The 15,724-nt window shown below is 35.0% G+C and overlaps 1 protein-coding gene across 3 annotated transcripts in view; it reads left to right on the top strand.

The window, feature by feature from the left end:
- Rabgap1l (RAB GTPase activating protein 1 like) overlaps positions 1-15,724 on the top strand; it is a 526,658-nt gene that overhangs the window by 333,976 nt on the left and 176,958 nt on the right. For all 3 annotated transcript variants that reach the window (XM_048356662.1, XM_048356663.1, XM_048356664.1), the window contains exons 16-17: positions 7,777-7,902; positions 9,842-9,985. In XM_048356662.1, the coding sequence (XP_048212619.1) occupies positions 7,777-7,902; positions 9,842-9,985 (270 nt within the window). The remainder of the gene's footprint in view (positions 1-7,776; positions 7,903-9,841; positions 9,986-15,724) is intronic.

The raw sequence follows: 15,724 nt of genomic DNA, 5'->3' as shown, positions 1-15,724 counted from the left end.
TATCCAACTTGTTACCTCTCCCTCATTTCTCCCCCCCCCCCGCCTCCCTCCTCCCACAATGAGTTGTATAGTTGGTTTACACCATATAGTTTTATAGTATCACTGTTGCATTGGTTTGTCTTTTTATCCTCTGTCTTTCCATTTTGGTATCCCCTTTCCCTTCCCAAGTTCCAATACATGTATATACAATATCCAGGGTACTAAAATCAGGTACAGTGATATCAGGGGTAAAACCATGGCAAAGAAAGACAAAAGAAAAAGGGCTTACTTTCACATGGTGTGTTGAAAATAACTAAAACAATGATAAACCACTTGTTTCCATAACTTCAAGTTCATTTCACTTAGCATCATCTCATGTGTTCATATAGACACAGCTATTGAGCTATTGTAATCCTCTGCTAGAACTCTCCTAGACATGTACTAATTATTACCAATGAGAAAAACCATAGAGTCTGTGTTTCTTTGGGTCTAGCTCACTTCACTTAGTATGATTTTTTTTCTAAGTCCTTCCATTTCCTTACACATGGGGCAATGTCATTCTTTCTGATGGAGGCATAGAATTCTGTTGTGTCTATGTACCACATTTTCTTTTTTGAACAGTGCCTAAATCTTTATTTTTTGTACCACATTTTCTTGATCCACTCATCTACTGAGGGGCATCTGGGTTGATTCCATATTTTATTGATGACAAATTGTGCTGCCATGAACATACCAGTGGCTTTGTTGTGGTGTTGCTTATAACCTTTGGGTAAATGCCCAAAAGTTGTGCTGCTGGGGGAGCTCTATGTTTAGTCTTTTGAGGACCCTCCATTCTGCTTTTCAGAATGGTTGAACAAGTTTACACTCCCACCAACAGTGTAGTAGGGTTCCCTTTTGGCCACCTCCCCTCCAACATCTCTCCATTCCTCTTCAACATAGTACTAGAATTCCTAGTCAGAGCAATAAGGAAAGAGCCAGATGTAAAGTGGATCCAAATAGGGATAGATGAAGTTAAACTCTTTGCAGATGACATAATCCTGTATTTAAAGGACCCCATAGACTCTACTCCTAAGTTACTTGAGCTGATCCAAAGCTTTGGCTAAGTAGCAGGATACAAAATAAATCCTCAAAAACCAATGACTTTTCTGTATGCCAACCAATGGAAAGAGCAAAGTTGAAATCAGGAAAGCAACTCCTTTTGCAATAGCCTCAAAAAACATAAAATACTTATTTACCAAAAAAAGTGAAAGACCTTTATGATGAGAACTTTAAGAACTTGAAAAAGGGAATTAAAGCAGAACTAAGGAAGTGGAAAAACATCCCATGATCCTGGATTGGGGGATTTCACATCCTGAAAATGGCAATACTGCCAAAGGCTATCTACAAATTCAATGCAATACCCATCGATATCCCAACACCATTCTTTAATGAAATAGAGGAAGCAATCCAGAAATTCATATGGAACAATAAAAGACCTCAAATAGCAAAAACAATCCTAAGCAGGAAGACCAGTGCTGGAGGAATTTCAATACCAAATTTCAAGCTGTATTACAAAGCTGTAGTACTAAAAACAGCTTAGTATTGGCACAAGAACAGGCCTGAGGACCAATAGAATAGAATTGAAGAGCCAGAAATGAAGACAAAACTGTTACAGGTTCAACACCTGTAACAAACTAAAGCTAGATCCTTATATATCACCCTGCACCAGAATCAATTCCAAATGGATCAAAGACCTAGATGTAAAAACAGATACCCTGAAAACATTGTAGGAAGGAATAGAAGAAATACTAGGGCTTCTTGGTGCAGGTTGAAACTTTCTTAATAAAGGCCCAGAAACACAACAAATCAAAGAAAGGTTGGACAATGGAATTGCATCAAACTGCAGAGCTTCTGCAGGGCAAAGGAAATAAATAGAAAGTACACAGATTGGGAGAAGATCTTTACCAGCCATACAGCAGACAAAGGGCTCATATCTAAAATATACACAAAACACAAATAGTTAAATTCCTCCAAAACAAATCCTCAAAGAACCAACTGCTTTCTCAACAAGTGGGCTAAAGACCTAAAAAGGGACATCTATAAAGAGGAAATGATAATGGCCAGAAGACACGTGAAGTGCTCTACATCACTGCCTATAAAAGAAATGCAAATCAAATTAACACTGAGATTCTACCTCACCCCAGTAAGAATGTCTATTATCAAGAAAACTAATAATAACAGATGCCAGAAGGAATGTGACCTTTAAGTACTTTTATATAAAAAATTTATAGTTACTGACATATGGACAGTCTCTGATTTCAATGGGAGAAAGAAAAGACAAATTTACTTTTATTGATCATCAACAATATACATACATTACCTCTGATATTTATATATATATATATTAATTTTTACTAAAAAATAAGTTCCCCTGCTTAAAACTCTGTGATAATTTCTCACTACACTTAGAATGTAGACCTAACTTTTTGTCATGGTACATATCAAAGCTGGCCTAGAGCCATATCATACCAATTAATAAGAGCCATTCATTAAATTTTCTGGAATTTTGTGAACCACTTGTTATATACAGCCGTTATTAAAAATTAAATGATATAAACTTATGATTAAATAACATGCTTAAGATTTCCTAATTATTTCACAATCTTTTACTACTTACTCTTTACACAAGAGTCTGTGCTCTTATCTTTTGGTCTCTATGATAGAAATAGTGTGTAGTGATGTGCAGTTGTACTTCCCATCTACATCACTGCTGACTTATCCACTTATTTCCTACTATTCTGAGTTATAGATAGTGACCAAATGCAATTGATGCTATAGCAGGTCCCCTGTCTCCACATGGTTATTGGAATTGTTTCTACAATGTTCGCTTTGTATTGACAAAGCTAATAATTTCTTGTTTCCAATAACTTTTTCTGGCATCTGTATATTACGTTATTTGATGTTTACAAAATAGTTTCTTGTATTACGCATATTATGCTATATAATATCACAACTGCAGCCTTACCCTTCATTTTGAGACTTTCATTGCAGTTAAGTGTGGTATTGTCTTTAAACACATTGTCACACTTCAAAAACAAAGTATTAATCCAACTCACAGTAGATGAATTGTATTTTTTCGTTACGTTGTCAACCAAAAGCCAAAGTTTTTGGTTTTTTAGAAGTATAATTTTCCTGTTATTAAGGTGTTGTACAGAGGTGTTACCATTTTATATCAGGTAATGAGTGCATTTTATTTTTGGACAATGTCACCCCTTCTTTGCTTTCCTCCAGTTTTTCCCTCCTGTCCTTGCCCACAACTACTTAGGTGATATTCCACATAGTGTATACTGAATAGCATGGTTGTATTTGTTCACCTTTTCTCCCTCCCTTTCTACCTCCTCCCTCTTACCTCTAAAAAGAAAAAAAAAATCCCCCAAACAAAAATACTATCACCACTACTAACAACAAAAGCAGCAACAATGTCAACAACAAAACCTTTTCCATTAAGTGGAATTTGGGTTCCTGCCTTAAGGGGATCTCCATTTAATCTGACTGTGTGTCCTATTATCATGTACAATTATATTTTAGATCTAGTGTCCACATTAGAGAGAAAATATGTGCTATTTGTCTTTCTTGCTCAGCTTACCTCACCTTATATGATTTGTTCTAGGTCCATCCATTTTCTTGCAAATGGCATTATCTTATTATTTCTAATGGATGAGTAAGATTCCATTGACTATTCATCTATTGTAGGGCATTTGGACTGTTTCCATAACTTGGCTAGTGTGAATAGTACAGCAGTGAACATGGTTGCGCAAGCATCTTTACTGTGTCCCAATTTGTGATGTTTTGGATAGACGTCCCACCCAAGGATAGTATCACTGAGTTGTAGGAAAAGTTCTGTGTTTAGTTTTTTGAGGAACCTCCAAGCCACCCTCCAAAGTGGTTGTACTAGTTTATATTCCCACCAGCAGTATAATAAACTTCCTTTCCCCCAATCCCATCGCTGCCAGCATTTGTTGTTGTGTGAGTTCTTAATGTTTGCCACTCTTACTCAGGTGAGATGGAATCTTAAAGTTGTTTTTTATTTAGAAATTACTTTTATTATCTTTAAGTAGTTGTAAAAGGAGTTTCCATTCAACAAAGGATTTTATGAATGCAGTGCATCTTGATCAATGTCACCCCTTTCAACATTCTCACACACCCCTCCCAACCTACTCCGTTCCTCACTTTTCTTAATTTTCAGAGTATTCATTATTTTTTTTTTGCCATTTAACAAAGTAGTTTGTGTCTAATGCATCTTGACCTATGTCATCCCTTCAACATTTTCACCCCCTTTCCACCCACTCATTCCCTTATTTTTCTCAATTCTGTGGAATATAAAATGAATTTATTTAGCAATATTTTACATATTTTTAGATGACAGCTTTTAGTTTGTGTGCTTACCTTGATTGCTAAAACTGATCATGAATACTGAGGAAATACCAGGGGGACCTGAAGTACATGTGCTAAATAGATTTCACTAATCTTTAAACTAGAAAGAGAAAGTTGTATTTCTGCTCTCCAGAAGTCTATATGTATTTCTCATCCTGTTGTTTGTGTGTATGTGTGTGTGCGCGCGCGCACACACACACACACACACACACACACACACACACACACACCCCAGTCCTGAGGCTTGAACCTCAGTTTGGGCACTGTCCTTGAGCTTTTCTGCTTACTCTACTACTTGAGCCACAGATCCACTTCTAGCATTTTTGGTAGTTAATTGGAGATAGTCTTGTGGACTTTCTGCCCCAGGATGGCTTTGAGCCATGATATTCAAATCTCAGCCTCCTAAGTAGCAAGGATTACAGACTTTAGCCAGTGCCTGTCTTCTTATTCATTTTGTTAATAGTTTTTTTTTAATCTTCACAGAGGTTTATTAACTAAAAATCATAAACTTGAGTATATTACTGGAGAGAGATATAAAGACTACCTCTTTTCACAAATACAAATCTGTTTTGTGAGAATAAGGATCATAGGCTGGGATTATCAGTTAAAACTTTGAAATGATTTGTTTTCTGTGTGTGAAAAGGAGGTTGAAGAGGGAGAGATGTCATATGAACTTTGTATCTAAAAATGTGCAGAAATTTATGTCCATTTGTCATTAGCATATGATTATTTTGAATAATTCAACCTGATCTAGCTATTCCTCTACTTTATGTGCTAGCTGTAGCAATATCATATTACAACCTACCTTGCCTATCTAGGACTTCTGTGTCCTCATTAAGGCAGTGACCTGTACTCTAACTTTGGGGAGATTTCTTTCCTTTGTTTATCCCTCGTCTTTGTTTGTGCTCTCTATGTAGGAAGACCACAGACTTTTCAACTGTTTATTTGCTTCAGTGCTTTTTATCATATTCATGGAACTAAAAGCTTACTATATCTTTATAAAATTCCAAGTAATAAAATATTTAACTAATTGTCATTCATTTAGGAAGAGATAGAGTAACTTTGTTTCTCTAGCTGACTGCCAATACTTTTTTTTTGAATAACCACTTGATAAAAGATGTAGAAGAAATGATTGAGGCTTCCAATTATTGTGGTAAGAGGAGTAAACCAGGAAGGTGAAGGTCAGCTTCACTTGAGGCATTAAAGACAAATATTAAAGGACTAAAGAACATTTTTTTTGTATTCTAAGTAAGTAAATAGCAGCTGAAAAATACCAGGGGGCTTGAATAGCTAAGGTCACAGGCCAAACATTTTGAGATATCCTTAAAGAAAGAAGAAATACTCTATGTATAGCATTCTGAGGAATCTCCATACCGCTTTCCAGAGTGGCTGAACCAGCTTGGGCATCTACCCAAAAGACTACAAACAAGAACACACTAAAGCCACCAGCACAACAATGTTCATCGCAGCACAATTTATCATAGCTAAAATATCGAACCAACCTAGATGCCCCTCAGTAGACGAATGGATTGGGAAAATGTGGTACATATACACAATGGAATTTTATGCCTCTATCAGAGAGAATGACATCACCCCTTTCATAAGGAAATGGAAGAACTTGGAAAAAATTATACTAAGTGAAGTGAGCCAGACCCAAAGAAACATGGACTCTATAGTTTCCCTTATAGGGAATAATTAGCACAGGTTTAGGCTAGTCACAGCAGAGGATCACGAGAGCCCAATAGCTATGCCCTTATGAACACATAAGATGATGCTAAGTGAAATGAACTCCCATGTTATGGAAACGACTGTTATACACTGTTGTAATTACTTTCAACATACCATATGAAACCGTAGCTTCTTTTCTTGATGATCCTCTTGTATCCCCTTCCTGTGGTTGTACCCGCACTATCACTGTATCTCATCTGAGTACCCTGGATACTGTATATACTGGTATTAGAACTAGGGAAGTGAAAGGGAATATCAAAATCGAAAGACAAGGGATAAAAAGACAAATGACTACTCCAAAAGCAATACTTGCAAAACCATTTGGTGTAAACCAACTGAAGAACTCATGGGGGAGAGGGAAAAGGGGGAGTGGGAAGGGGGAATGAGGGAGGAGGTAACAAAATAGTACAAGAAATGTACCCATGGCCTAACGTACAAAACTGTAACCCCTCTGTACATCACTTTGACAATAAGTAATTATTATTATTTTAAAAAATGAAAAAAGAAAGAAGAAAGGAGCAAATATTTAGTGAATCAGAACAACAGGAATGAAATCTGCTTAACTACTTAGTATTTAATCCTCAGACGTTGAATTTATTCAACTGCTTTTTGCCTGCTATTGTAATTTCTAAAATGCTGAAATTTACTTTTTTACAGTCTTTTAACTTTTTGATACCACAACTTAAAATTCATTCTTTTCGTTTCATACTTAATTCTCTATCAAATAAAATATCTCTTAGAGGGTTAATGCACTTTCCTTAAATCTTGATGATAGAAACTCATAAAATCCTTTGCTAAAAAAAACAAAAAAAACTTTTTTTTTAAATTGTAAGAAGAATAGTACAATCAAGAAGACTTAGGGAGTACACCATAACACTGTCAGTGAAAATTAAAACTGTATTCATCCTTTGAGCTACCAGCCCCACTCTTGGGAATGTTTCAACCCACCATCCCTGCCTGGGTAAAAAATGATGCAGATACAAGGTTGTTTTTATAGCTATTGATGATATTTTAAAAAGTAACATCTCAAGTACGTATTGATAGGAAACTGAATAAATGAACTTTGGTATATTTATATAATGGAATAAATGGAATACTTTCTAGCTGCTTTATATACCCAGGGAGAAATAATTCCAACTTACATTATTAGGGGAAGAAAAACAAGATAACTGTATATGCATATGTGTGTATCTATATCTATAGAGAGAGAATATTATCTTTTATAGAGAAAAGGGAAAAATAATCTAAGAAATTTAGTTCCTTTGGCAGAATGTAGGATAAATTACACAGAGTAATCATGAGGTTTAGCAAATATGTAAAGAGGTAGGTATGAGTGAAGAGTGTTAGGCTATCCTTTGGCTTTTTAAATCTTTTGATTATGTTGTCTTTTTAAAAACTACAGCCTATTGATGACATTGAAATAGTATGCATACAGTAACAGTTCATCATGTCCTCTTAAGCAAGTGAAAAAAATCAAGGTTTTGAATTCAAATTTTATTTATGTTGCTGCAGAAGTCTTGGTCTACAGGACTTTATTCACAGAAGGCTTTTAGCTATTTATGCAGAGGTCTAGTAACACAATGGGACTTCTTTGACATTCTGGTTTGATGCCAATCATTCGTGTTTATATGTATGTATTTATATATTTTCCTATAGATGCCAGAGGAACAAGCTTTCTGTGTTTTGGTGAAAATCATGTATGACTATGGTTTACGAGACCTCTACAAAAACAACTTTGAAGATCTTCATTGCAAATTCTATCAGTTGGAGAGACTAATGCAGGTAAATAAAAATTAAGAACTTTTATTGTGTTATTGAAAAAAATCTTGTAGTGTTGATGAACTATAACAGATTTTTTTTAAGTTTCATGGAATGCAGAAGAAAATGTAAATAGATTTGGTTTCTGGCTGGTATCTATATTGAATATCAAAACATGCATATATCCATTTAACTTGTAAAAAGTAGTTTCATAACTTAAATGTTCAACACAACATAAAATGAAAATATAGTAAATTAGAATTAACATTCTACAAGTATTATTTGTTGAAAATGAAGATGCCAAATAAAAATTATAATGTCTAAGATATTTTTCATGCCAATTAACACCATTACCATATTTGAATTCAAGAGGGTGGAGAGGAAAATAATTCTATAGAAGAATCTGGTAGCTAAAGCATTAAAATAAATAGGCTCCTAACTGGCTGCCATGGCTCATGCCTGTAAACCTAGCCACTCAGGAGGCTGCGATCTGATGATCAAGGTTTGAAGCCAGCCTGGGCAGAAAACTCTGTGAGACTCTCATCTCTAATTAACTGCCAAAAAAGCCAGAAGTGGAACCGTGGTTCAAGTGGTAGAGCATTAGCCTTGAGCATAAAAGCTCAGGGTCAGTGCCCAGTCCCGAGTTCAAGCCACAGTACCAACACACACACAACACACATACACACACACACACACACGCATGCACACGCATATAATTGAACTGTATCATATAAATATTTGGGGTTATTTTCAGTGTTAATCGTCACTGTGATAAAATATGTAGAATAACCAATGCAAGGCACAGAGGATTTATTCTGGCTGGTTTTTCAAAGGCAAGCTGGCTCCATTCAAAATATAACCCTTTTGTAGGAACACTTCAGAAAAGATCCTGTTTTTTCAAGTCAGTATTTCTTAATGGCTTTGAAAGTCAGATAAGCATATCTAGTGAATCAAGCACAAGTGTGGTGTAAAGAAACTCAGCCACATTTTTCTATCACTCTTGGTCTGTTAGCTTGGCCATCTGGACACCCCACTTAAAGCACTAGATGGGTACATTTCAGTGTTTTCTTGTGAGCATATTGTATAAGAAATTATTTACTTTGTTTTTTGTGGTCCTTTTATTTAAAAAATCAAATAAACATTATATATCTTCCTTTGTGGGCATAGCTATGTTCATCCATTGTTCTTTGCCTTTCATTTTTTTTAAAGACAAACTTTAGGGCTGGGGATATAGCCTAGTGGCAAGAGTGCCTGCCTCGGATACACGAGGCCCTAGGTTCGATTCCCCAGCACCACATATACAGAAAATGGCCAGAAGCGGCGCTGTTCCTCAAGTGGCAGAGTGCTAGCCTTGAGCGGGAAGAAGCCAGGGACAGTGCTCAGGCCCTGAGTCCAAGGCCCAGGACTGGCCAAAAAAAAAAAGACAAACTTTAACGGGAAGAGGGTAAAGCTAGTATAAAGGCATTTTCAGGAGATAGTTTTATGTATTATACCTTTGTATCATCTTACTTTGCCATTTTAATATGTTGAAGATAGCTTTTTAATAGTTGGATATTTTTTGAAAATTTTCAGGTATTCACAAATACACCAAAATGGTGTCATATATCTCAGATGACATTGATATTAGATGGTGTCCAAAAGAGGATACATTCTTTTTTAACTATGTAAGAGGTGATCCCAGAATGGTGATATTCTGACTTGATGCTGAGTCAAGATGTTCACTGAACTATTGGTATTCTGTCAGAGCAAACCTTTCCCAAGAAATGAAAAATAGCCAAGCAAACTAAAGATAACTTCGTTAATTTCTTGTTTTCCTCAGTTGTCTGTCATGTGCTCTGGTCCCATCTCCTGTCATCACTTGTAATAAAACATAGCCTGCTGGACTCTAGTTAAGGTGATCTCAGACAATTTGCTACAAATTGCAGTTGTGGGAAGAAACAATATTTTTCTCTTTGACTTTTAGGAACAGCTACCAGACCTTCACAGTCATTTTACTGATCTGAACCTGGAAGCTCATATGTATGCATCACAGTGGTTCCTCACTCTTTTTACTGCCAAGTTCCCACTCTGCATGGTGTTCCACATCATTGACTTACTGCTTTGTGAGGTACAGTGACTCCCACCTTTCATACCTAATGCAAAATAGAAAATAGTGTGTCCTTAAAATGCTCTTGTTTTTTTCATTTTTTTTTTATTTCATGTGGTATTAAGCCATCCTCACTAACAGAAAAGTTTTAGTGGAGATTTTTAAAATTCTGTTATTTGTGAGAAATAAAAATATTAAGGCATATGTAATTCCTACAAAAGAAAATGATGTGGTTAAATTTGTATAATTAAATTAGTACTAATCTTATATCAGTATAATAATGTATCACCAATATAACCAACTTTCAAAAAGTAAGTTTAGGGGGCTGGGGATATGGCCTAGTGGCAAGAGAGCTTGCCTCATATACATGAGGCCCTGGGTTCGATTCCCCAGCACCACATATACAGAAAACGGCCAGAAGTGGCGCTGTGGCTCAAGTGGCAGAGTGCTAGCCTTGAGCAAAAGGAAGCCAGGGACAGTGCTCAGGCCCTGAGTCCAAGGCCCAGGACTGGCCAAAAAAAAAAAAAAAAAGTAAGTTTAGAATCAAATATGTCAATAGTGACACACTTACATTCAAATAATGAACATAAATGAATCTCTGCCGTAACAAGTTACTCAATTCATAAGATAACTTCTGTATATATGGTGTTTGAGTCTCCTGCCAAATGAGAATATGATAAAGCTATAGGTCATATAATTATGTTTCTATTTTATTTTATTTTATTTTATTTATATGTGGTGTTCATGTTCAAACCTAGGGCCTGTGCATGCCATCCAACTACTTTATCATTGAACTACACCCCTGTCTAAAATAATAACAAAAATTATCTATCTACTGTCTATCTATGATAAAATTATATAACTTTTATATATACAGTATATCTATATATGTATTGTGACATTTTCATACATTTCTGCAATGTACCCTAATTAAACTCGTCCCATCAGTTTCTCTCCTTCACCCTCCTCCCCTTTTCTTGAAACAATTTTAGCAGGTTTCCTTGTTCCATTTTTTTAATACCTATATTTGAAGTACTTGGACTATATTCACCTTCATTTGCTCTCTCTCTGTTGTCTCTCTCCTCTCTTGCTAGTACCCATTCCTCAGTCATAGCCTCTCCATCATTCATGTTTTTCTTCATTTTTTATAGTTATATTAATTGTACAAGAGTTTTACCATGTATAATATGATCCGATTAACCTCAAATTATTTGTTACATAGTTAAATATAGTAGAAGCTCATTTTCAGAATTCTTTAGCTGCTCATATTTGTTTACTTAATTTTTCTTTGTTCCTTAAATGACTATATTTATTTGCTCTTTTATTTGCATGGGGGTGATGGAGATGGCCATCACTCATGTTAAGCATATATTCCACTTTTGAACTGTACATTTAGCCCACCTTCCTTTGCTCTTTTGAAGTAATAAGTAACACTATACATATACAAATCTATTACCCATCAGAATGTGTGACAGTGTGATATGAAAGTTACTGAATGAGAAGTATATATATTTAAGGGAAGCATAAATATACATAAAATATAGCTCTTTTCAGCTAGAATCATTGGTTTTAAGCTTATACATATAATTACCCACTTAATATTATTCAGCTTTGAATTAGTAAACTTTCTGAAAGATTTTTCTCCCACAAAATAAAGAGCAGCTGGGACAAGTGATACATTTGTAATGCCAGCTATATGGGAGATAGAGATGGGAGAATTGTCCTTTGTGACAGATGGCCTGGAAGTGTGCATGCCACCTCCAAGGAGTTATGTGTCTGCATGATGAAGAGGTTGAAGAATCACAACTATCAAACCCTGAGAAAATAGCTAAAATAAAACAAGCTGGGATGTGTTTCAAGTAGTAGAGAACTTGTCTAGTAAGTAAAAGGCCCTGAATTCAACTACTAGTATTGGTAGCTACATAATTAAATGAATAAACAATAACATTAATTTAAGTTACCTTCTTTAGACATTAGAAATTTGAATACATAATGTTTGAAAAGATAAATAAGGTATATAAAGAACAACAATGTTCTTTCTCATCCTGCTATAAAAGGAACCATTTGTAGGTAAGCTTTGTGGGTTCATGCTAGTCATTACATAGTACGTGAAGGTTGCAGAACACTTTGTAAGCAAGTGAGAATTTAAATCATTTGTAACATACTTTGATTTAAAAAAAAAAGATTTGAGTTACTTTCTAGGTCTTGAAATTGGAATATATAACAAGGAGAGAAGCTGATTCATAATACATTAATTCTATTTTAATTACAAATTAATCTATAAAATGCCATTCAAACCCAACATGGTATCACATTATGCACAAAGCAAATTTAAGCATTTGTACTAAACCCCTACTTTGCCTGATTAGCCCAGTGTATTTTGAATGCTTTCTCTCTCCTCTATTTAGAATTATACTCTTCAGAGTAAAAAAATAAACTCACTTCTTTATTTAAATTTGGTATTCTTAAAACAGACTAATACTAAAAGTTAGTTGTAATAAGTATTTATGACCACTGTTTATTACATATTGAATTAAAGTTAGTATTTCCTGAAAATAAGACAGTGGGCATGTGGCATTTTAACAGTTTTTGCATTATGTATAGTATTAGCTTGCAATTATATTAGCATGCTTCACAGATATTTTTTCTGAAAGAGAGATTGTTTAATTTCACACTAGATTAGTTCTATGGCATTCATTATAGAAAAAAAGGAATGAAATTAATGTTCTTAGTCACAGACTGAGCATTGTTGACAATGCTGTAGTATAGTTCACTAAAGTGATGGTATTTTTTAAATTGACTCTGTTTGAATAGTGGCACACCTGTCTGTACCTGTTCATGGCGCTTTTGGAACCCAGACTCATAGTTTCTAAGGAAATTTCATGTGGTGATACTTTAATATCTATGTCAATTGCTAAGAAAAGCATCATAATGTATGGATGGAAATTTCATACATTTATAAGCCTTCCCATAAATTGTCATAGTTGGAGGCGTTCATTATTCATTAAAATTAATAAAAATCCTTATACTTTTATTTTCCCTCCTCCTAAACCTGTACTCTATAGCTGATTAAAGGACATTGCATAGGTTTCCAGAACACAGGATAGGTAGTAATCAGAGCATCATGATTTCCAGGAAAGTAACAGAGTAAAGTAACTTTTCAAAATCAACTTAATTAGGACCAGTACTGTAGTGTGCTTCAGGATGTTTGTTCTTTCCGCTAACTCATCTTTGTCAAGGATTATTTTGCAAAGGAAATTTTGAATAAACTTTGACTTCCTGCCTGTGTTTTCTCTTTGCCCCTTTTCTTCTTGTAGTTAATAAAATATTTATATCAAAAGCTATTCTTTCATATGTAGTAATAGAGGAAATGGTAACATCATCTTAAATAGTTCATCTACTAGTCATATTGTCTCTTTTTAAGAAAACAATTCAAATGTTCATGGTTATAGATTGACATTTAGTTGAAAGGATAGGAAATACTCATAGAAAATGTTGATATTTTGAAATTTATCATTCTGACAAAATATTTCTGACAAAGATCCTATTGTAAGGTGAAGAGGAAAGAATTTTGATACTTTACTCTTAGACGACATATCACAATGTCATATTTTTCCAAACCACATACTGTGAAAGATTTTCTCATGCATTGTCATAGTAAAAATCTGAAGTAAAAGTAGCAGAAATGGAATGATTTTACTTTGACAATGCATTCTGAATAAAACATGACAACTTTTTAATAATCTTATATGAAATGTTTACTAAAGCCTGAATATATGGTGGCCTGGGTTAATTCCCCAGTTTAGCTGAAAATGGATGGCAATAAGATTTGAAATTAGAGTTGGAAAATGTATTTTCGTATATAGTGAATACCATTCTTTGTAGATTATTTTTTATCCAAAGAAATGAAAAATCACCTTTAAAGTCCTGTTTCATTGTCAACCTCTGTGTAGAGATAAGAGAGACTGGCATTTTAACATTTATGGTGTATTATGCTCTTAACCTACCAAGAACAAAATACTGTACTTTTTGAAAGAAGTTTTCATTGAAATGTAAAAATTTTAATACACAAATTATTGTAATGCTTGATGTTTTCATAATATAAACATGCTAATGTAACCAGAATACATATCAAAGAAAATCAGAACATTTTCTGCATTCACAAACCCCTCTCTCCCATTTCTCAGAAGAGTCATCACTATTCCTGACTTTCACTTTTATTTAAATGTAATCATAAATATGAAATTTTGTCTAATTTTTATCCTGTTATGTATAAAAATTTCACCCATATTGCTACATGTAGGAATGGCTCATTTTTCCCCTGTGTGACTGTAGCATTGTAATCTATTCTTTCATTCTGTTCATGATAGGCATTTGAATTGTTTCCAGGCTGCTATTATGAATAGTGCTGAGATGAATGATCATGAACTTTGGTGAGCATAGAAATGCACTTCTATAGCTATACATCCAGGACTGTGATTGCTGGTCTAGAGTGTGCATAAACTGAGCTTTAGTAGAATTGTTAAATAGTATTACAGAGATTTACATATTTCAATTCCTTACCCATGTTTATTGCTGCACTATTCACAATAGCCAAGTTATAGAAATAACCCAGATGCCCTACAGTAGAGGAAGAATTAAAAAATGTGGTGCATATACAAAAACTTACCTTTTGGTTTTGTTTTGTTGCCAGTCCTGGGGCTTGAACTCAGGGCCTGAACATTGTCCCTGGCTTCTTCTTTTTTTTTTGCTCAAGGCTAGCAATCTACCACTTGAGCCACGTGCCACTTATGGCTTTTTCTATATATGTGGTGCTGAGGAATCGAACCCAGGGCTTCATGTATACGAGGCGAGCACTTTACCAGTAGGCCATATTCCCAGCCTTCAAAAACTTACCTTTTAAGGTGTTTTTATTCAGTATAACTTTTGCTTATGTTTTGTTTTTGATGGTAGATTCTGGATCAGATTATACTTCATGAACATACAACAAAGTGAAACTCATATGGAGATTAAAGAGATTGACTTGACTCCTGAAGTATCATTTAGGTTGAGCCTATCGGCTCGACCTAAAAGCTGAATCACTTTTATGCTTATATAAGAGAATGAGGAAATTCCAGACAAATAGTGTTAGAAGCAACATAGAGGAGTGTATTATTGGAGTTAAACTATTGGGCATGTTGAGGTGATCTTGGATTACCTTGTTCAAGTTATCTATATGTCGTGTGTGTGTGTGTGTTTGTGTGTGTGTGTGTGTGTGTGTGTGTGTGTATGTTTAATTGGAGTTGAGTCTCATGGAATTTATTGCTGGGACTGACTTTGATCCATAATCCTCAGATCTCAGCCTCCTCTGGAGTAGCTGGGATTACAAGCATGAGTCACAGACTCCTGACTAGTATGTTTGTTTTTAAAATGAGGCTAGCATTTCATGTTTTGTGGAAGGATTTATATCCAATGAATATTTTCTTTTTTCTTTTTTTTTTTTTTGGCCAGTCCTGGGGCTTGGACTCAGGGCCTGAGCACTGTCCCTGGCTTCTTTTTGCTCAAGGCTAACACTCTGCCACTTGAGCCACAGCGCCACTTCTGGCCATTTTCTGTGTATGTGGTGCTGGGGAATTGAACCCAGGGCCTCATGAATACGAGGCAGGCACTCTAGCCACTAGGCCATATCCCCAGCCCATTTCTCGAATATTTTCCTTTAGTTAGACCTATCCATCTGTTTTGCCTTTTAATTACTTTTTAATTTCTTCCACTAACTGACTT

Source organism: Perognathus longimembris, chromosome 11 (genome assembly GCF_023159225.1).
Source record: "Perognathus longimembris pacificus isolate PPM17 chromosome 11, ASM2315922v1, whole genome shotgun sequence".
NCBI lineage: Eukaryota > Metazoa > Chordata > Mammalia > Rodentia > Heteromyidae > Perognathus > Perognathus longimembris.
This window is presented reverse-complemented; position numbering and strand designations above follow the sequence as displayed.